At 43.3% G+C, this 21,553-nt stretch overlaps 4 protein-coding genes and 1 long non-coding RNA gene across 6 annotated transcripts; 4 read left to right on the forward strand and 1 right to left on the reverse strand.

The window, feature by feature from the left end:
- The first annotated feature begins 71 nt into the window (after window positions 1-71).
- Window positions 72-5,898, forward strand: LOC108902943 (sodium/potassium-transporting ATPase subunit beta-3). Its single transcript, XM_018704982.2, has 7 exons — window positions 72-543; window positions 2,188-2,316; window positions 2,643-2,741; window positions 3,094-3,281; window positions 3,564-3,614; window positions 3,707-3,793; window positions 4,378-5,898. Exons 1-7 carry the CDS (start codon window positions 267-269, stop codon window positions 4,543-4,545), a joined length of 999 nt encoding a protein of 332 aa, XP_018560498.1. The 5' UTR covers window positions 72-266; the 3' UTR covers window positions 4,546-5,898.
- On the reverse strand, window positions 5,889-6,694 carry LOC127139061 (uncharacterized). The gene is made up of 2 exons (XR_007808944.1): window positions 6,561-6,694; window positions 5,889-6,108 (listed from the first exon to the last, which is right to left on the reverse strand). It is a non-coding gene; the product is annotated as an uncharacterized LOC127139061 (long non-coding RNA).
- Window positions 6,102-11,375, forward strand: LOC108902940 (zinc finger protein 345). Its single transcript, XM_018704977.2, has 6 exons — window positions 6,102-6,954; window positions 7,775-7,982; window positions 8,278-8,678; window positions 8,795-8,837; window positions 8,924-9,689; window positions 9,966-11,375. Exons 1-6 carry the CDS (start codon window positions 6,832-6,834, stop codon window positions 10,750-10,752), a joined length of 2,328 nt encoding a protein of 775 aa, XP_018560493.1. The 5' UTR covers window positions 6,102-6,831; the 3' UTR covers window positions 10,753-11,375.
- A 529-nt stretch (window positions 11,376-11,904) lies between these two features.
- On the forward strand, window positions 11,905-16,712 carry rnf168 (ring finger protein 168). 2 transcript variants are annotated; one of them, XM_018704981.2, is made up of 8 exons: window positions 11,905-12,176; window positions 12,685-12,876; window positions 13,844-14,039; window positions 14,184-14,233; window positions 14,347-14,502; window positions 14,603-14,676; window positions 14,855-14,915; window positions 15,215-16,712. In XM_018704981.2, exons 2-8 carry the CDS (start codon window positions 12,721-12,723, stop codon window positions 15,767-15,769), a joined length of 1,248 nt encoding a protein of 415 aa, XP_018560497.1. In that variant the 5' UTR covers window positions 11,905-12,176; window positions 12,685-12,720; the 3' UTR covers window positions 15,770-16,712. The 2 variants fall into 2 exon arrangements, with proteins under 2 accessions (XP_018560497.1, XP_018560496.1); XM_018704980.2 differs by having other exon boundaries at window positions 11,906-12,176; window positions 14,163-14,233.
- Window positions 16,713-16,791: 79 nt separating this feature from the next.
- LOC108902944 (transmembrane 4 L6 family member 5) lies at window positions 16,792-21,106 on the forward strand. The gene is made up of 6 exons (XM_018704983.2): window positions 16,792-18,270; window positions 19,169-19,345; window positions 19,427-19,495; window positions 19,861-20,015; window positions 20,154-20,346; window positions 20,488-21,106. Exons 2-6 carry the CDS (start codon window positions 19,169-19,171, stop codon window positions 20,506-20,508), a joined length of 615 nt encoding a protein of 204 aa, XP_018560499.1. The 5' UTR covers window positions 16,792-18,270; the 3' UTR covers window positions 20,509-21,106.
- The last annotated feature ends 447 nt before the right edge of the window (window positions 21,107-21,553 follow it).

Genomic DNA, 21,553 nt, shown 5'->3' on the forward strand with positions numbered 1-21,553 from the left:
ATTTTACAGAATGAACCGTTTCTCTCAGCAGCAGACCCCCAGCCCCTCACCCCGGGGCCCTGCACTGCGCATGCGTCTCGTTCTGCAGCAGTCCGTGTGTGTAGGCATGTGTGTGTGTGTGTGTGTGTGTGTGTGTGTGTGTGTGTTCAGCCACAGACCGCTCAGCTCCGCTCACTAATCTGACGGATCGGTTTAACCCGGCTCTTAGCCCGCTCACTGTTGATTAGCCCGGATCTGTTTAGCCCGGCACAACCCGCTGCGCCAGCATGTCATCCAGTCCGCAGGACCAGAACCAGGAGCCGAACGAGGAGCCGACACAGGAGCAGAATCAGGAGCAGAGAGAGGAGAGGAAGGAGGAGGCGAAGGCGGAGGAGAAAGAGGTTAAAAACGAGGAGACGAAAGAGGAGCAGAAGCAGGAAAAGAAGGAGGGAAAAAAAGAGCAGAAGAAGGAGAGCAAGAAAGAGGAGAAGACGGAATCCTGGAGGGATTTCATCTACAACCCAAGGACCGGAGAGTTCCTGGGCCGGACCGCCAGCAGCTGGGGTAAGACTGGCGGCCTGGAGACAGGCGGCGCGTCCGCACACCGAGACACGGCTCTGGAGCTCAGAGCATCACAGTATATCACAGTACATCATATTACATTACAGTACATCACAGTACAGAAAAGTATATTACAGTATATTACAGTACTTCATAGTACATCACAGTACATTACCGTACATTACAGTACATCACAGTACATCACAGTATATTACAGTATATCACAGTACATCACAGTATATCACAGTACATTACAGTATATCACAGTACATCACAGTATATCACAGTACATTACAGTATATCACAGTACATTACAGTGAATCTCTGTTTTTTGAATCTTTCACAGGTAGATATTTGAGAAACTTTGATCTGAACCTGATCTAATTCTGAGTGTAGGTTTGTTGTTTGTAGTATACCTGGTGGTCAAAGGTTTGTACCTGAATGATCCACCTGGTTATGAGGTTTATCAGGTGGTGGAGAAGCTGCTGAACAGACCTGTGAGTGAGGAAACATGGCACAGGTAAAGGTGTGTCTCAGAGAGTAAACATGGGACAGGTACAGGTGAGAAACTTGGATTTGGAACCTGGTGTTTATCAATCAGAGCAGTAATTATTTTCAATTATTTCTATCTATCACTTCTGTGTAGTGATATATTATTGGTCACTGTTCAGATCATGCAAATATCTCCACCTGTCGGCCGTTTGATTGCCAGAACTACAGGCTTGAGCTGATCACTGAGTTTTGTGACAGTGTGATTGGTTTTCGTACATATCAGTGTGGTGATCAGTTTTCTGTTGAATGATCAGTGTGTGACACACAATATGTGATCAATATGTAGTTGTATGGCTACACTTTGTGGTCCTCACCTTCTGATACATTCAAAGGGCTGTTTGAGAGTTGAGTTAGTTCAGGGTTCAGGTTAAGGTTGGGGATTGAGTTTACCTCAGTGAGTGTCTTCACAAAGATAGAAGTACAAACGTGTTCTTGGCATGAACTGAGAAATGTAATGGACACCCCCCCACCCCCAAACACACACACACACAGCACATTTTAATTACCCATAACCCCCCACTGCAGCATCACATAACTGCAGATATGGATATGTGTGTTTATATTTAGCCTCTCCAGCCTCAGCCTCACTTCACAAAACAAACAACAAAGCAGTTACAGAGAAAATGTAGTTGTCTGTCATGTAGTGTAACATCTGTGATTATCTGTGGTGTAATTATCCATAGTTACATGTGATATCTAATGTAGTTAAAAGTAGCAAAATGTAGTTATCTGTTGTCATATATAGTGTACTTATATGTAAAATAGTTATCTGTAGTTCCACCCGAAAGTCAACAGAAAACACAGCACAGTTGTAGAGTTCAGTCTAATCCTCCTTTTAATTAATAATAATACCCTGTAATAACTTCTGTGATGATTTGACTTTATATAAATAAAATTGACTTGATTTGAGTCAAAGTACATAAAACAATGTTGACTGTATGAAATTTATCTAAATCTAAACATAATTAAGAGAATCAGAGTGAGGTGTGCGAGCGAGTGATCTGATTGGCCCGACAAGACACAATAAGTTTGTGTTTCAGTGCAGGACAGTGTTTGTTTCCTCTGTTTGAATAAAGTTGTACTTATCTCCTACAGGTCTCATCCTCCTCTTCTACCTTATCTTTTATGGGTTTTTGGCGGGAATGTTTTCTCTCACCATGTGGGTGATGTTACAGACTCTGGATGATAACGTTCCTCGATATCAAGATCGAGTGGCCAATCCAGGTGAGTTCAACTTTAACTACACTGCCTGTCCATGGCACATTCATAAAGATGATTTTCAGTGTTTTTCAGGTTTCAGTTAAAAAGTTACCCCGCCTCTCACCCAATGACAGCTAGGATAGGCTCCAGCTCCCCCCCCAATAACGGATAAGTGGTATAGATAACGAACAGGTGTGGATCAGTCTGTAGGATCAGATGAAGACTGAATGAAACAATCGTTGCTATGAAAAGCTTCATATAAAATGTTATTTTGCTGTATTTTCCTTTTCTCAGTTGCAGTCATTCTGTTTCCAGTGACTGATTATTGATTATAGATTGGTTTGTTGCAGGTTTGGTGATTCGTCCTCATGCATCTGAGATCTCATTCAACCGCAGCGACCCAACAAACTATAACCAGTACATCCAACAACTACACGACCTCCTGCAACGTGAGTACAAATACACAGTGTTAGGGTTAGGGAAACTCTTGTTAGGGTTAGCGTGACTCATGTTAGGGCTAGGGTAACCCTAACATGGGCTAACAGCAGTTACCCTAACCCTATCGGGGGTTAAACTAACATGAACCCTACATGTAATATTAGTTAAAGTTTGTTTGAATCACTGCTGGATGTCCAGAGACGTGGTCAGTCCTCAGGACTCATGCTGATTGGCTTCCTCTTTGACTTCAGAACAGGAAACTGAATACTAGACAATAAAAGTCCAGCTTTGCATGGACAAGATGCTGATGTCTTTCCTCTAACACAGAATACTAATTATCATGATGTTGTTTTTTACTTTCAGAGTATAATGACAGCGTTCAGGAGCGGAACGACTTGTGTCTGGTGGGTGAATACACCGAACAGGACAACGAGCCGATAAAGAAAGTCTGTCAGTTTAAACGTAGTACACTACGTCAGTGCTCAGGTCTGCCCGACACCAGCTTCGGATACGCCGACGGCAAACCCTGCATCATTATTAAGATGAACCGGGTCAGTAAAACTCTCAGACCGAAGACCTTAGTCTTATTGTTTTACAGGTTAAACAGTTTCTGTTTGTTTATGAGACGCTGACATGAAACATGATTATCTTAAGTTAGTGTGAAAAACATGACACCACATTACTGTCTGAACTATGATCAACTGTGTGTAAACTCACCTGAGGCAGAGATGGTTGCTATGGTTACCAGCAGGTTGACATACATGAGGGTTAAACACTTGTAAATGTTATAAACTTAGAATAAATAAAAACAACAGCAGCCTGTTTGTCTGCAGGTCATTGGATTGAAACCACGAGGAGATCCCTACATCAACTGTACCGCCAAGGTAACTATAATTAATTATATTATTATTATTATTATTATTATTATTATTATATGTAACTAATAACTAATAATCTCCCTCTCTCTCTCTGTTAGAGAGACAGTCTGTTACAGATGCAGTATTTCCCATCTGAAGGTCGAATGGACAAAATGTTTTTCCCGTACTACGGAAACAAAGCACATGTGAGTGATTATTATTATCATTATTATTATGAACTGAAAGTCCAGTAAAACATTGTAAATATTTTTCGTGATAATTGGCATATAAAGAAAATAAGGTGAGAGGTTTTTAGTTATTTCAGTTATTTTAACTAACTTTATCAGATATTGAAACTTGGACTATTGAAACTTACTTGGCAATAAAGTCTGATTAAAAAAATATTATATATTATTTTTTTTTTAAATCAGACTTTATTGCCAAGTAAGTTTTTATATATATATATATATATATATATATATATATATATATTTTTTTTTTTTTTTTTTTTTTTTTTTTTTTTCCAGAATCAGACCTTATTGCCAAGTAAGTTTCAATTAAGTTCTTGGTATATTGGTGCTAAAAAACAGAGACAGATAGAGAAGCAGAAGTAAGAGTAAGGAGTAAAGAGCAAAAAGCAAATACTATATGTACAATGAACATAAATTTACTTATAACATAAATGTAAAGTGTAGAGTGCAAATGTGTTGGGTTTATGTTAACTGAACCTCCCCCTCCCCCACCCATTCCCCCTCTCCTCCCCCCTCCCACATCCCCCCTGTATTTCCAGCCTGATTATGTGCAGCCTCTGGTTGCGGTGAAGCTCCTGTTGACCAAAGAAGACTATAATGTGGAGCAGACGGTGGAGTGTAAACTTGAGGGTTCAAACCTGCGTAATGATGACGATCGTGACAAGTTTCAGGGTCGTGTCACTTTCCGGGTCAAAGTGTCCGAGTAACCGGGCCTGTCATTGATGCCATGGATACCACAAACTGGGTTTACACTGGAAAGCTCCGGTTCAGGACACTTTTTTATCCAGACCTGATTTATTCCTGAATGTCTGAATGTGGTACAATCTGAAACCAGGTCTGCACCACTGAGCCATACATACACTGCCAGATCCTGGTTCAGACACAATCCTGATGAACCCTAACCCCAGTCCAGATCTTTGACTCATTGGTCCAGGTCTTGGACTCAGTGATCCAGATCTGCTCGTCACAGAGTGACTGTGGTTGAACCTGTTCAGACAGACGGAGCAGATCAGGTCTGAAGCATGTGAGCCATCTGTACTATGTTGTTTTCTAATGTGTTCATGTAAAGAAACCATGATTGCAGCGCAAAGTAACTTCAGGTCAGTAATCAGATTACTCAGCACCCTGAAACAGGAACTGCCTTTACAACATGTCAGACGTTACTGATGCTGCACTGATGACCTGATCATGTTTCTCTGGGTTTTTATTCCTGCATGACGACATTCATATGACATTAACTTCACTCAGAGAAACTGATCAAACTGATCAGAATTTGGTGGTTAGAGGTCAGAGGTCAAAGGTCAAAGGTCACTCTGACCTCACAAAACACATAAGTGAGTATAACACATGATTCATTCACTAATTCTTACAGAAGTTCACACAAATGTCTGAGAAGATAAAACAATGAAGTGGTGACACTTTATATCCAAAAGGTCAAAAGTCAACTTCACTGTGACATCATAATGTTTCTAGCCATTATTCAACGCCATAACTCAGGAACAGGAGGAGAGACTGAGTTTGAGTGTTTGGCCGAGGGAAACACTGATTCTAGTTTGGTGTAAGTATCTGATGGTAGTAATCTGATTACTGATCACCTGTATAAATACTGTGTTTTATTCAAACAGCTGCCAAAATAAAATTCATGGTTTCAGTACAAACTTTTCAGAGATAAATAATAATATAAACTGTAATGCGTGTTTGTGTTTGAATGCTAATTCTAGTTTTCTGTGTGAGAACGAATCCTCTCACTTCATCACGTCAATAGAAATATTCACAGTAAAATGTTGAACTATAGTTAATTAATAGAAAGAGTTCCTCTCACTGTGTTTCCAACCAAATGTTGTACAGGTTTTTTATGTGTTGTGTGATTATTGAACAAGATGACATCATCAGCAAAGGTCCAATCAGGTGTCAGTAAATCTGTTTGATCATGAGTCACAGCAGTTTCAGTTTCTATCCTGAATGAAACAGATCGATCATGTTTCTGTTGGAGAAAAAAACAATGATGAAACATCTGCTGCAAATAAAACATGAAGAAATAACAGAGTCATCTGTAAAAATCTGTTTCTAATGTGTTTTTTCTAGTCTATCATAGTAAAGAGGGAAAACAGTGGAAATGACTGATAAAGTGTCCGTCTGTGGGTTTTACCACAGGAGGGCGCCAGAGAGTAGTATTTCCACAGAGAGGAGGAGATGATGGAGCAAAGTGGAGGCAACATCAACCAACAACATCAGCCATCAGTTAGAAACAGACGCCATACAAATAATGTCTATAAAAACAAATGAACATATCAAGAATTATTGACATATTATTTCTTGTTATGTAAATAACAGGAAATAAATTCAGAATTCAGAACTCTTGTCTCATATTCATCTTTTGAACAGGTTCAACCACAGTCACTTTTACTTATCTTTATAAACAACAATAACAGTAAACACAGTAAGTAAGTGTAGTGCTGAAAGTCGATAAGAATAAGTGGAAAATAGAAAATTGGCAATAAAACATGAACAGGGATCAGAAAATGGCCGCTAGGTGGCGACGAAGCCCGGGAATATAAGATAATGACAACACAAGCAACCGAGTGAAAACCACTTCCTTGATGAAAAGGAAATCACATGCTGACACTTCCTGTGAAGACTTTCAAAATAAAGCATCGAATGCACACAGTGTTAATGTGGTGACGATATATACGATCTGTGGTGTTAACGACGAGAGACGGACCTGAATCCAGCTTTGTCTCAAATAACGGATCCGTTTCGGTTGGTGAAGAGTCTCTGTGACCTCTGTCGAGTTGTTCGGGGAAATATGAACTGTCGGTACCGGCGGCGGTGACCCGGATGTGAACTGTAAGTCAGCAGCTCAACATCCCGACCGTTTGTTTTCAAGACTTTCTCCCACCTCTGAACACCACACACCGCAGAACTGGGACCGGACCGGCCGCTCTGAGTTGATAAACCCGGCGCTGCCGTACGGCGGCACCAAGCGAACCACCATGGCGGCGGTGAGAACTTTCTCCGGGCAGACGGAGCTGATCATGGAGGCGGCGGTGGAAGCGGTGGTCTCCGTCATCCAGCAGAGACTCGAACAGCAGGGGACCAACGGCGAGGACAATGAGGTGAGGACAGACCAGTTATATAAAATAAAGTCAGAGAAGAAGAGACGGAGTAAGTTCCTCTGAGAGTGAAGAAGTTCAGAGAAAAATCCGCCGTCACTTCCTCCTTCGGTTATCACGGCGTAAAACCGTAAACACTGCGCTAATGTGGCATTTAAAGTAAAAATCTGTTTATAATATAAAGTTAGATAGAAAATATACAAATAAAGCGACTCAGGATAACTCTACAGTTCACACATTTTTACTTAACCAACCTCCGACACAGTGACGACCGCCATCTTGTTTGTCCAGGCAACAACAAACAGAAGTTGTCATTGTTTAAAGGTTTAGGGTAGGTCAGATAAAATAAAGGAGACTTTATAATGTTTAGCTTCACTCTGTATCACATTAATATGAATAAAATATCAGGAGAAAGAAAATGCAGAATCCGTGAAGTTACGACTTCCGGGACGGATCTCTGACCTTCAGAATAAAAGCTGAGACATTAGAAAAGATGAGTTGTTAGTTATTAGCAATAACAGTGATAAATGAAATTTACTGGTGGTTAATAACAGAAAGGTTCATAAATATTCAGGAAACATTAGAGCACAGTTTATAATGTTTATTGATAATATTGATTAATCTGTATATTCAGTTACTGTGATTGTGTTAAAAAAGTAAAGTTAACCAATTAAAAACACTTGCTAATTATTCAGTGACTGGTTGTTCCAGAACAGGTTTAGACAATTAAAATGAAACTGGATGAAGATATATATATATATTTTTTTTTGTGACAGTCAATAGTTTAACTCAGAGTTTAAGCCTGATGTCTTCTCTCCTGCAGATTCAGCTGACCACCGTCCTCACTGTGATGTCTAGAGAAGCTGTTCGTAAAATCTGCAGCGTGTTCAGAGAACTGTACATGAGTTTAGAGAAGCAAACCGAAGCTCTGAGGGACGAAGTGAAACGCCTGGAATCTCAACTGAAGAACCAGAAAAAAACTGCAGGCGAGAAGAACCAGACTCAGACGCTTTATAAGATCAAACCTGCAGGTCAGTGACTTAAACCAGGGAACCTGAATGCATCGTAACACAAGGGGGAGGGAATCTGAACCTGAACACATCGTGAACACAGCAGTGTTAAAATCAGTCAGAAATGTAGAAAATAAAACTCTGATAGATGATGAGTTAAATGTTAAATAATGAATCATATTCAGTTTTAATGTTGTTTGTATTTTATTTTATTTATAACTTAAAAATCAGTTACTCTATATGGGAATTTTAACTGAAAATCTAATTTGTCTTATTGATGATCAGTCTGTGTTTTCTGATGAACTGAATATTACAGACGGACCCTCTCTGTCTCTGGACATCAACCAATCAGCTGCAAACCCTGCAGCTCTTGCCATGGCCATCCTTAACTCCACCAAACCCTCCCCCAGAACCCGCAGCAGTCCTCAGGTTCCTCTGGTCATCATCAGCCAGCCGCTCCCTGCACCAATCACAGGGCAGACCAGTAGTGGCTCCCAGGTGGTGCAGGAAGCACCTGATCAGCCTCCTGGTCTGGGTCTCGTTGAGACTGAAGTGGTCTCAGAGTCAATCCAGATCTCTGATGGATCTCCAGATTTGATCCAGTCCTCGTCACACTCGACACCACTCCCTGTGGTTAACAATCAGCCAACCAGTGAGCTCACAGGTGTGTCAGTCAGTAACACCCCGCCCACACGTGAAGAAGAACCAGCTGTGGACGTAAGTCTGACAATCAATACTGATCAACACCGATCAATAAGGACCAATACTGATCATGTTGTGTAACAGTTTTTGTTGCATGAAAATCAACAGAAACCTGTTGATGTGTGTTACAGGAATCAGAGAGGAAGATGGAATCTGAAGGTCAAAGACGACCAGGTGAGACAGGTGACAGTCTGTGAGTGGACCAGGTGAGACAGGTGAACCAGGTGTGTGTTGTGCGTTAACGTGGCTCCTGTCTGCAGGTGTGACTGAGGAGGAGCAGAAGGAGGAGGAGCGGAGGAGGAGGAGGGAGCTGTACAAAGAGAAGCGCTTTTTCTGCGAGCTGTGTAACAAAGGTTTCCATCAGCAGCACCAGCTGAGGAAACACGTGTCCTGTCACCTCAAACCGTTTCCCTGCAGCTCCTGTGACAAAGGTTTCTACAAAGCCCAGACTCTGCAGCAGCACCAGCTAAGCCACCGTCTGAGGGAGGCGCAGGAGAACGACCCCGACAAGCTGTTGTGCTGCGACCAGTGCAACAGGAAGTTCAGGCTGCTCCGCCAGCTCCGAGTCCACCAGGCGTCCCACCGCCTCGAGAAGACGCCGCTCCGGTGCCGTGCCTGCGACCGCACCTTCACCTCGGCCGGTGCGCTGCGCTACCACGAGGTGTCGCATGCCAAAGTCAAGCCCTTCATGTGCGACGTGTGTGGGAAGAGCTTCACCAGGAAGAAGAGCCTGCGCGAGCACCAGACGGTCCATACCGGCGCCCGGCCGTACCCCTGCCAGACCTGTGGGAAGAGCTTCTCCACCACCAGCAACCTGCGCGTCCACAAGAGGTCGCATTCAGACGAGCGCCCATTCAAGTGCAACGAGTGCGACAAGGCCTTCAAGTGCAGGATGGGTCTGCTGCAGCACCGAGTCGTCCACTCAGGAGAGAAACCCTATGAGTGTCAGACCTGTGGCCTGAGCTTCGGCCTCAAGTACAACTTCCAGAGACACCTGCGTCTTCACAACGGAGAGAAACCCTTCAGGTGGGTCGCACAACTACTACACAATTACACAACAATACAATAACTGCACAACATAACAGGGAGAAACCCTACAGATTAACAACATCAGTTATTTTGTTAATCAGTTGTGTAACTGTCATTAAAGCTGCAGCTGTTTGATTTTATTTCAGTTAAAAGTTAAAGTTTAAATTGCCTGAAGAAATTATTCTGGACAATCAATTAAATTAATAAAATAATCATGAATTGATGACCCCCCCCCCCAATGTGTGTGTGTGTGTGTGTGTGTGTGTGTGTTAGGTGTGACAAGTGTGGGGAGTCCTTCTCAGGGACCTGGGCTCTGAAGACCCACATGCTGGTTCATGGTGTGGAGAAACCATTCATGTGTGACCTGTGTGGGAAGACGTTCTTCTACAACTGTCAGCTGCAGAAACACCAGCAGCTGGTCCACGGCAGTAAGGAGGGGGGGCAGGAGGAGGGGCAGGGCAGACCCAGGGCCTCCAGGGTGAAGCCCTTCAGCTGTAAAGTCTGTGTGAAGAGCTTCAGCAGCAGCACCTCGCTGAGGACGCACGAGAGGATCCACGCCGACAACAAAGAGTTCACCTGCGACACCTGTGGGAAGTCCTTTCACCTGCGACACCTGTACCTGTACCACCTGAGGCAGCACAGCGGCGACCGGCCGTACACCTGTGGCATCTGTCAGAAAGGTTTCCTGCTTTCATCGCAGCTGAAGCAGCACCAGCTGCTGCACACCGGAGTGAAACCTCACCGCTGCCAACAGTGCGGGAAAGAGTTCAGGACGCCACAGAACTACCACCGCCACCGGTTGGTCCACACCGGAGAGAAACCCTACCAGTGCACCGTCTGCAGCAGGAAGTTCAGGCAGTCCAACCAGCTCAAGTCTCACATGCAAATCCACACGGGCGTGAAGCTGTATGCCTGCGAGTGCTGCGGTCAGGGATTCTCCGACTCCCGGCAGCTGAAGAAACATCGCTGTGAAGATGACGGGTCCACCGCCGAGTCCGGAGGCAAACACAAGAAACACAGAGACCAGTTCACCTGGACACAGGAGTTCACAAACCAGTGATACCTGAGAGCTCTCACAGGGATCAACACGGATCTATTAGGATCAATACAGGTCAATAATGCTGAATTTAACTAATGATCAACTAAGCTCAGCTTCTGTTTGTTTCTGACTGAGATGTTCAGGTTGATCTCAGTCTCAGGTCTGAGTTCAGGATAGAGGCAGCGGTTAGCTTAGCTTAGCATAAAGACTGGGAACAGTTAGCTTAGCATAAGAAGTGTAAACTGAGTGACATGTTTGGTCAGATTGTTCTGTGATTTGACTGGAACTCCCTGTTGGATCTGTTTGTTGTGTATCCATCCACCCAGTGTTAGAGTGGTCGGATATCCAACACAGATGTGTTGGATATCCAACAGAAATAATCCTGAAATGATGAACTGTTCATTTAAATGATTCATTATTTTGAATAAAATATTTAATAGTAATAAAATGTGTTAATAAAGAATCTGGTCACAGAAGCTGAATTTAAAAAGTTTTTTATCACATTAAAGGTTGAAGGACAGGTACAGTTCTTCACCACCTGATCACCACACCTGTACTGTTGTTTTTCTCTGTTGTTCTGATGTTTATTTCATCCAGAAAATGTAAAAGAAGTTAAATTAAACAAAAATCTATAATCTATCAAATCTATAAGTTTATTATTATTGTTGTTGTTGTTGTTATTTCTATAACAAAACAATTAAATATTTCTAGTTTCCCCTTTAATCATTAACACAAACTTCATTAATAATAAAAAAAGACCTGTTAATACAACATGTTAGTTTGTGTGAAACAAACTTTAAAAACATTTGAAACATGAAATCCTAATTTTCTCTGCAGTGATGCTGTAAAGGTTTTAGAAGGAGACAAAACATTCATTCAAACACGTTTATTTAAATTATACAAATAATATTTGTCAGTAAAATCATGTTTGCAAAATATTAAATGATTTGTTTTGGAAGAAAAACTACATTGCCACAGTTTGATTAAAGCAAATATAAATTAAGTTTCATTTGAATAAGCTGAAGAAACATTTATGTAAATATTAAACAGATTCTGATGATCATCTTTGGTTTTCCAATCATCAAATATTCAGATTAAATATTGATCCTGATCATGTCGTCTCTTTGTTGCTTCTCTGGATCGGAGCTGTAATTTACAACGGTCTGGAATACAGCACCATGGTTGTGGAGCGCATGCGCACAGCACCAACAGTAGATTCACGCGCGTTGTCGGTGCTTACAGGTTAGCCTCCCGTGAGTGTTAGTTCCGAGACCCTGTGAACACGAATCCCCAGGTTTGACGGTGAGCGGACCGGAGGAGCTGTGACTTGCCCGCTGTGTGTTTGGACTGGTTTACCGTCTCAGCCTCCTGCGGCCGTTACGTGTAGCGCGTTAGCTGTTAGCCTGAAGCTAACGTTAGCATCTTCTGAAGCTACACCCGTCCAGGTGAGTTTTACTGTGACAGTATAAAGACCAGTTGACAGGTGTTTGATCTGTGACCCGTTAACCTGCTGTTCAAACATAAACCGTAGCGTTAGCAGCTAAAGCTTTAGCAGCGTTAGCTGAAAGCTAACCCGAGACTGTGGCAGCTAAACCCGCGAGAACAGAGTTATTTATTTCTGACCAGGTTAAACTTTGAGTCTTTAAACCTAAACACCTGTCTGTCAGAGCTGGACTAGCGTTAGCTTTTATTAGCTTGTATTAGCTCTTGTTTATTCACAAACACCAGGTGCGTTATTTCCGGGAGTTATTTACAAACTCCAGGTGTGTGTAGTTCACTGACCATCACACCACAGTCATATAAACCAATTAATCACAGCTGAAGGTAAAAACGGGTTAGAGTCAGGTGAGTTCAAGAGTTCATCTCCATGGTAACTACCTTCTCTGGTGATGATGGACAGGTGAGTGTGTATTAAAATACCAAGTCTCTGATCCTGGTCTGTCCTGCCTGCAGAGCGGTGACTGATCGAGGAGGAGGAAGAGGAGGAAGATGTCTCCGGCATCAGACGTGGAGGTGGAGGTGTCCCCAGACAGAGTGGGGAGGGGTAGGAGAGGAGGTCTGAGTCTGGACGACTGTCGCTGTCCGGTCTGTCTGGAGATCTTCATCGAGCCTGTTACACTGCCCTGTACACACACCTTCTGTAAGGTAATACACACACACACACACACACACACACACAGACAGACTGTCACAGTGTGTTTTATGATAACGTTTTTGTTCTTTATTTAAACATAGGTTCAGGTGAATCTCTGTGAACAGAACATCCCATAATAATCAGTGGTGGTGCGTTCACTGACCTACAGTAGAAACAGGTGTGACGTCAGCAGGTCATTAATGTGTGTTGGTTAATGGGCTGCTCTTCGTTAACATGTGTCTTCCACTCAAACCAAACAGCAGGTGGAGCTGTGTTTTTTACAGTGTAGTGAACCAATAACTTCAGCCTGGTTCAGCAGAGTCTCTGATCTGAGTCTGAAGCTCAGAACCTGAACTCTTCACAGGTGGACCAGTCACAGTGAAGTGAGAGCTGTTATTTCTACTTTCTTCAGATTCTTGTTCAGAGCTGCAGCTGCTCATTGTCTGAAATCATTTCACCGAAGCTGTTTGTTATTGGTTCCTGCCGTTAAGGTTAGTGTTTCAGTTCAGGAAATCCACAGTGGTTTCTGTCAGCCCCACATTAAAATCTGATCTGAGACCAGATGAAGGATTTTAGTCGTCAGACGTCTGGATCTTCAGTAATCAGAGAAACAAGCTGAGCTAACGTTAGCAGCAGCTCAGTTATCAGCCTGCAGACCATCATTAGCCAACTGAAACAGGGTTGGAGTGAGAGCCAGCAGAGAAGAAACTGAATCAAACATCAGCATCTTTCCTCAGACCTGATTAAACATTAGTCACATGAAAATGACTCCATTCTTGAAGACAGACGTTGACTGTGTCAGTTCATCGACTCAATGATTATTCATGCACATCCTGTCTGGACCCTCCACGGAGTCTGGATCCTCTGAATCTGGATCTGCAGCTTTTCTTAATCCAGACATCTGATAACACTGTTTCTACTGATTTATCTGATGTCAGTGTCTCTATGACTCGGCCTCTGACTCTGAGTGTGTTTCAGGTCTGCTTCCTGGAGTCAGTGGACAAAGCCACTCTGTGCTGTCCGATGTGCAGGAAGAGAGTTTCCACCTGGGCCCGACAGAACAGCAGGAACCAGACTCTGGTGAACCAGCAGCTGTGGACTCAGATCCAGATCTGCTTCCCTCTGCAGTGTGAGCGTCGCCTGGCGGGTCAGGAGGACCAGGACGACCCGGGAGGTACCGACACAAATGCACCCAGAGACATCCCATAATACTGACAGTTTGAAGGTCTGAAACTGATAACACTGAGCTAATGCTGTGTGTGTGCGTGTGCGTGTGCGTGTGCGTGTGTGTGTTTAGTCTCGGTGTGTTTTCCCACAGTGAGTCAACCTGGTGAGCTGAGGCAGGAGTATGAGGACCAGGTCACTAAAGTGAGTCCAGACTCAGAGCTCAGGTGAAGGTCAGCAGGTAGATGGACAGGTAAACAGGTGGATGATGGGAGCAGTGATGTGTGTGTGTGTGTGTGTGTGTGTGTGTGAGACAGCTGACGGAGGAGAAGCGGGTCCTGGAGGAGGAGCAGAGGAGAGCCAGTGAGGAGTACATCCAGAGACTGTTGGCTGAGGAGGAGCAGCTGCTGCAGGAGGAGAGCAGGAGGAGGGAGGAGGACGAGAGGCTGGCCAGAATGCTCAGCACCCAGCTGGTCTGTGGATCAGGTCTTTGTTCTGAAACTGCTCAGTCCTGGATCCAGACCCAGTCCTGGATCTAACAGTCCTCGTGTTTTATTTTCTGTCCTCCTGCAGAACTCGTCTCCGGTCTCTCAGGATCTGACTCCGGCCAAGAAGAAGAAGGAGGTTGGCTCTGGGCAGATTGAGAAGTAGGTCCAGTTCAGAACCTGGTCCTGGTTCACTGGTTCTGGTCCAGATGTTTAGGGTTCAAAGTGAATGATCCCTTCAGGTTCTGTTTGGTCCTTTAGCTGTATCAGACCCCAGAGCAGACTGTAGTTTGATCCTGACCGTCAGGTCTGACTCTGACCTCCAGTCTCTGTGTTTCAGGTTCCTGTTTCCTCTTCAGTCTAAATCCAGATCACCAGAGTCCAACTTCATGGCCAACAAGGTCAGTTCAGACCACAACAGGTAATGTACAGACAGGTGACTTACAGACAGACCTGATCAGGGTTTAGGATCAGGATCAGGATCAGAGTCTCTGATGTTCTGTGTTTTGTTTTCATTTTAATTTTCCTTCAGTTTAAATTGAATCTGATCTGAAAACAGTTTCCTGATGTTTGGAATCATTCTCTGAAATAATCTGACAATCAGTTTTTAAAAATACTGGACCAGATGATCTGTGTCTGGGAGGAAACGGTTCTGGTCTGATCCAGATTCAGAATCACCTGAGTCTTGTTCCTGTTTCAGGAGAACATCCTCCTCTCTCAGGAAGAGCAACCGCCTCCTAAACTGGATTATTATGGAGCTCCAACAGACCGATCAGAACCTCCAGACCTGAACCCAGACCTGTGTCAGGTAGAGGATCAGACTCTGAGGAGAGACAGAGGATCTTCATCAACCAAGAGGAAGAGTTCGGAGCTGGAGACTGAGGAGGAGGAGATCAAACGAGGCTTTCCCTCCTCCTCCTCCTCTTCCTCTTCCTCTTCCTCTCTGGGGGTGGGGGTGTCAGAGTGGGAGTCAGAGCTGGTGAGGAGGCGGCATCAGGAAGAGGAGGACCGGAGACTAGCTCTGCTCCTGCAGAGGGAGCTGGACCAGGAGGAGAAACAACGAGCCACCGACAGACGCAAAGGATCCGCCGACGCCTACCAGCTCCGCCAGACCAGAGGAGGGAGGGGGGAGGCCTCCAGCAGACCCCCCAGGAAGACTGCAAAGACCTCCTCCTCCTCCTCCTCCTCCTCCAGCAGAGGCAGTAAACAGACCACCCTGACTGAGATGTTCTCCAGCCTGACCTCCTCACCTTAGCTCAAACCCCTCCTCCCTCCCCCTCCCCCTCCTGGTTTCTCCTCATGATGAATAAAATCAGTTCAGACAGAAGTTAAACTGGAAATATCAACAGAAGCCTGCTTCATCTTGTTCTGTTTGGAGACTGAACAGATTCTGATTATTGGTCATTGATTATTGATCACTGATTACTGATTGTTCTTCTGGGTTTAAAATGTCAGAAAACACTAAAACATCTTCATCATGATAAACTCAGGATGTAAAGGAGCTCAGTTCACTCATCACATCCTCAGTTTAATGCCTTAAACAGTTTAGTGATCAATGGATTCATTGCTTGATCGATTGATCAGTTAGTTGTTGCTGCTCTTCCATCTCCTCCTGGTTTCAGTCTTTGACCCAGCTGCAGACACAGGTTCAGTGATTTAACCTGGAGTCATCAGCTGGTCCAGGTCCAGGACCAGCGCCAGGACCAGGTCTTCCACAGTAAACTGGGAGGACCAGTTGTTTCTGAGCTGTTTTGTGTTGAAACAGTAAAATCTGAACAGGAAGTGACTTGAATAAATCAAAGTGTCCAGATGCTGTAACTGAGACTGGGTGCAGTGAGCCGAGTGTCCACCAGGGGGAGCTGATGTTTGATTTCATCTTTCTTTCCTCTGCAGAGAAACAGACTCAATATTTTAGTTTGAAAGGTTTATAAGTTTGTTTTTCAGGATCCTCAGAATCAGAATCTGATTTCAGCTGATGAAAAGTGCCTCTTTTACTTTTTACTTCTTTAATACAGTTAGCATGTTAAACACTGTTCATGCTGTGTTCAGGGCCTTTGTGTGTGACAGACAGCAGAGACTCTTCAGTTGTGAGGGTTAAAGTCTCTGTGATTGTGATGATGGTAATGAAGGTGACAGCCTGCGGGGGGGCGCTGCTTCACACTGTTGATGTGTTCAGAATAAAAACAGCTGAGATTCTTTGTCTGTGTCATCACTGATGTTTGTTTCAGTTTAATGACTGTAATGAGGGTGAAGCTGCAGGTGAAGCAGCAGATGAACATGTGTCAGGTGTTGTTACCTGAAGATTCTCAGGTTACATCACAGAGTCTAAGCAAAGGTTAAATATCAGAGAGAAGTTTTACTCTGAAACTAACTGATGTCTGGATGAAGTGAAAGTTCAAACTCAACAAAGGACGATTTTAAAACAGGAAACAGAAAAACAACAAAAAACATATTGATGAGACGTTCACTGACCACAGATTTTTTAATAAAGTGCTGAGATGTGAGACGGTTCAGAGTGAAGCTCAGTTTAAATGTGTGCAGGTCGATGGTTCACAGGAAGTGACATCATTAGGTTTCTGTGGTTTCTCTGTGGTCATGTGACTCAGGTCTTACGCTCCCCACACCATGGTCCTCGTGAATCAGAGCTGTCATGGTTTCTGACGTGTCCTGTGACTCTGGTTTGTTTCAGCTGATTTTCTTTGTTACAGATTCACAGAAACTTGATCTGAACTCTTCTCTTTGGTTCCTGTCCGTCGGTTCTGGACCAGACACCTGGGTCCAGTCCAGTACAGAGTCTCAGTTCAGTTCTGAGTCTCTGTCCACTTCAGCTAAAACTCTGGTTCAGAAGAAAACCTTTTCAAACAATCCTGGTCTCTGTGGTTTAAGGCGAGTGCCGAGCAGATTCTGGTCTGAATTAGACCCAGGTCAACTGGACCAAGACCACTGTTTGTCTTTCTCTGAGGGAACAAGGAAAACCAAAGAACTGGACCTCAGTAGAGGTTTCTGGGAGGAAGCAAGACGTCAGACAGCCCGGTTTGCAGAGTAAAGATGGTTCATGGTCCAGGGGGAATATGGATGACAGGTCAAACATGTTTCCCATGAGGCTTTGCTGTCCCGGATACAGAGTGACTCACAGACTAAAATAAGACAAGTGATTTTAGACGAACTGAAAATAGAAAATGATGAAGTGAAGAAACGTGAGTCAGAGCAGAGTCCTGGACCTGAACCTGGACCTGGACCTGGACATGGACCTGGACCTGGTCCTGGTCCTGGTCCTGAACCATGTTCAGGCAGAACTCTGTGATCCACTCTTGGAAACCTGTGATCAGAGGATCCAGTCAGGAGAACCGGTCCAGGTTATCGGACTCTGAGGTGAACTCTCTGACAAACAGTCCTAAAACAACAGAAGACCATAGTCCTGGTTTACCCAGAGTCCTGGTTTACCCAGAGTCCTGGTTTACCCAGTGTGAGAAGATGTTACAGGTGGGATCAGAGGTCAGAGGTGAAACTCACCCTTCCCTTCTCTCTGCTCTAACCTTGATGTTACAAATGTGTGAGGAACATCTGGATCAGGTCAGACCGGGTCAGACCTGAACTAACTACAGAGTGTGAGTGTGTTTGTTTGTTTCCTCCAGATGTTTCCTGTTTCCAGCTGTGGGTGTGTGTGTGTGTGTGTGTGTGTGTGTGTGTGTGGAGGTTATAAATGTTGTTCCTCAGTCTGAGTCGGAGCTGGATCATCGTCTGTTCGTCCACAGGGTGAGTTCTTATCATTGCTGCATGTGACGCTGATTCACTCTCAGACATTTACATGGTTTTATCACAGAGATAATCTGTTAAAATAAGATGAATATGGTTTTTAAGTTAAACTGGTGAATTATTAATTTAATCACTTTAAAGTCTCTATTTATTTAGAAATTATTTTAGAAATTATTTTGATCAGAAACAACAATTCATGAATTAAAACTTTCAGTCAGTTTAAAGTAAAAGCTGTTTCTGATGTCAGATTTTATGAATAATTTTATTTCAAACACAAACAACTTTTTTTTTAACTTTTAATCTGCATAAATACATTTTATATGAACAAAAGCCACAAAGTGTTTCAGCCTGTTTTAGCTCCAGTTTTGTTTTTTGCAGCAAATTTCCTGTTTGGTTCAGTCTCAGTCTTTTCAGAATAAAAGCTGTAAAATAAATAAAAACTGTGATTCATCATAATGTGAAACAACAACCTTAAAAAAACTGAAAATAGAAAACACCTTAAATAAACCCGAAAACAACAAGTGTTAGTCGTGATAACTGTGATAACAGGTTGAAATACAGCAGAATTATCTCTTCACTTCAAAGTCCTTCATTAACAGATTAAGTTTTCAATGAATGAGATTCTTCTTTAATAACACGTTAATTATCTGACAGATTCATCAGTGATGAGTTTAAGATGTTTTTAAGGTTTTGTTTGTTATGTTCAGCTGCTGATTAATGAGATTTTTTCAAATATGAACATAAAAATTAAAACACGACCAACAACAGAACCCTGAGGAACTATCTGTGTCTGATCACATGCTCAACACAAACTACAAACTGATCAATATTATTGATCAGTATTAGTGATTGAGAATAGATGAATCTAACACCAGTTTAACCATGTGATGTCCAACAGATGTGTGTGTCCAGGTGTTTGCAGTGTGTCGGCATGTCTCTGGTTCCCATGGCGATCGTCTGCATGCTGTCCAACATCTTGCTGCTGCTTCCTGAGCTTAAGATCCACTTCCTGTTGGAGGGTCACGTGACCAGAGAGGCCACCTGGGCTACGGGTCTGTGGGGGTCAGGATTCCTGGTACGAACAGAATCAGTTTGAGATGAAATGAACTTCAGAGAGTTTTAATGAAACTGATCTAATCTGTGATTCATGTTCCAGGTTTTACTCGGAGCTCGAGCTTTTGTTCAGAGCAGCAGAACCAGAGGTTGCTGCGCCTTCAGGAGCCAGGTGAGCTCAGGGCGGGGCATCCACTCAGGTTCTACAGGTGCTACAGGTGTTTATGTCTGTATTCAAGTGTTGTGTCAGGTGTTACAGGTGTTTATGTCTATATCCAGGTGTTGTGTCAGGTGTTTATGTCTGTATCCAGGTGTTGTGTCAGGTGTTACAGGTGTTTATGTCTATATCCAGGTGTTGTGTCAGGTGTTTATGTCTGTATCCAGGTGTTGTGTCAGGTGTTACAGGTGTTTATGTCTATATCCAGGTGTTGTGTCAGGTGTTTATGTCTGTATCCAGGTGTTGTGTCAGGTGTTACAGCTGTTTGTCTGTATCCAGGTGTTGTGTCAGGTATTACAGATGTCTCTCTCTGTATCCAGATGTTGTGTCAGGTGCTGTACTCCTGTGTGTGTCTGCTGGCTGCAGGCAGCTGTTGTGTGGTCAGTGCCACCGGTCTCTCTCAGGGTCCTCTCTGTCTCTACAATACCACCTCTGGCCGGACCTGGGGGGTCCCACTGCAGCCTCTCCCTGACCGGTGAGACTCACACACACACACACACACACACACACACACACACAGATGTTTTTTACTCCCTGCTGTCTTTCTGGTCTCTCTGGTCTCTGCTGGTCTCTCTGGTCTTTCTGGACTCTGCTGGTCTCTGCCGGTCTTCAGTCATTCAGGGTACCTGTACAACCGGACTCTGTGGTCTGGAGTGTGTGTGGAGCCTCGTGCTGTGGTCCAGTGGAATGTGGTCCTGTTCAGTGTGATGGGGGGGTCCAGTGGTCTGCAAACCGTCCTCTGTGCAGCCAACATCCTGAACTCCCTGCTGGGTCTGATCCTGGGTCAAGGACTGTGTCAGAACAAGGTCTGTGGTCTGTGAACCAGATCCTAAAGTCACACTGTTAATTCAGTGTTTATTTATTTATTGTTTATTCAGATGTTGTTGTTGTTTTTGTTGTTTACCTGTGGAATATGTCGCCCTCTTCACTGTGTGTGTGTGTTACAGGTCAGTCCGGTCTCGGTCTAACAGGTCTTCATGGATCCTGGATCAGGAGTCAAACTCTTCATAAAGTTATAAGGTCTTTTATTTTGGCAGGTTCCTCTGTCAGAGTCTGACACTGAAACGTTTTAATTTGAAAAGCACTGACGCACTTTGACATGAATTAATTAAAAACAAGTCGACCTCGTGTTTGAACCACGTTAATTATTAAATAAAGTTTTATTTAAAGATTCAAAGTGTGGAGGTCAGTCTGAAGTCAATCAGTCAATAAATGATCAATACACTCATTAAAAATGATCAAATTAAATATGAAAACTGTTTAAAAATAGTCAACAAATAAATGGAAATAACCTCAGTTTTATACATTTTATTAATTTATTTTTGGTGATCAATCATTAATTGTATTTTTAGCCATTAATTTATTTCTTCAGTAATTGATTATAATAATAATCATTTTCATGATTGTTCATTGATCAGTGATTATTAAGCAGCATTAATAAGTGTCTTGATATTTGGTCATTGATCATGTTCATTTAAAAAAAAGCATTTCAAAACATTTCACAGTTATTGATCAGTTGATCAGATATGATCAATAAATGGTAAACCTCACTGTTTTTTTATTTATTCCTGTTTTTGTAAAATAAAGTTGTTATGAATAAAAGCTGAAGTTTGATGCTTTAGTTTCTGTTTCTCTCATTAAACCTCACAGGATTATGTTTAACCTTTGACCTCTCTTGAACAAATTTCACCTCAGTCACTGATTAATGTCACTTCACCTGCTGCCACACAGGGGGCGCCAAACTCAACATTTCATATTGTTTGAAAAATAATCCAACCACAGAAACAGAGGCAGGGTAATGAGACTCCCTGTCTCCCTCACCTGCAGCTCATGATCACTGACCACCTCCTCCTCCTCCTCTGTAGTTCTGTTTGTTGTAAAGGCTGCAGCAGACTCACATCAGATTTCTGGATGTGTTGTTTTACCTGTTGGTCCCTGTTCTTCAGTCACGTCCAGAGATCCTGACTCTCCATCGTCTCCGTTCACCTTCCTCTGAACATTTCATTCAGTAAA

This window comes from Lates calcarifer, linkage group LG21 (genome assembly GCF_001640805.2).
Source record: "Lates calcarifer isolate ASB-BC8 linkage group LG21, TLL_Latcal_v3, whole genome shotgun sequence".
NCBI lineage: Eukaryota > Metazoa > Chordata > Actinopteri > Centropomidae > Lates > Lates calcarifer.

Excerpts from the sequence above, each read along its gene's own strand:
- LOC108902943 (XM_018704982.2), top strand. The coding sequence starts at position 267 with ATGTCATCCAGTCCGCAGGACCAGAACCAGGAGCCGAACGAGGAGCCG. Across the intron at positions 3,615-3,706 it reads ACATCAACTGTACCGCCAAG|AGAGACAGTCTGTTACAGAT; the intron begins GTAACTATAATT and ends TCTCTCTGTTAG. Across the intron at positions 3,794-4,377 it reads ACTACGGAAACAAAGCACAT|CCTGATTATGTGCAGCCTCT; the intron begins GTGAGTGATTAT and ends CTGTATTTCCAG.
- LOC108902940 (XM_018704977.2), top strand. The coding sequence starts at position 6,832 with ATGGCGGCGGTGAGAACTTTCTCCGGGCAGACGGAGCTGATCATGGAG. Across the intron at positions 7,983-8,277 it reads TTATAAGATCAAACCTGCAG|ACGGACCCTCTCTGTCTCTG; the intron begins GTCAGTGACTTA and ends TGAATATTACAG. Across the intron at positions 8,838-8,923 it reads TGAAGGTCAAAGACGACCAG|GTGTGACTGAGGAGGAGCAG; the intron begins GTGAGACAGGTG and ends TCCTGTCTGCAG.
- rnf168 (XM_018704980.2), top strand. The coding sequence starts at position 12,721 with ATGTCTCCGGCATCAGACGTGGAGGTGGAGGTGTCCCCAGACAGAGTG. Across the intron at positions 14,040-14,162 it reads GGACCAGGACGACCCGGGAG|TCTCGGTGTGTTTTCCCACA; the intron begins GTACCGACACAA and ends GTGTGTGTTTAG. Across the intron at positions 14,916-15,214 it reads CCAACTTCATGGCCAACAAG|GAGAACATCCTCCTCTCTCA; the intron begins GTCAGTTCAGAC and ends TTCCTGTTTCAG.
- LOC108902944 (XM_018704983.2), top strand. The coding sequence starts at position 19,169 with ATGTGTGTGTCCAGGTGTTTGCAGTGTGTCGGCATGTCTCTGGTTCCC. Across the intron at positions 19,496-19,860 it reads GCTGCGCCTTCAGGAGCCAG|ATGTTGTGTCAGGTGCTGTA; the intron begins GTGAGCTCAGGG and ends CTCTGTATCCAG. Across the intron at positions 20,016-20,153 it reads CTGCAGCCTCTCCCTGACCG|TCATTCAGGGTACCTGTACA; the intron begins GTGAGACTCACA and ends GCCGGTCTTCAG.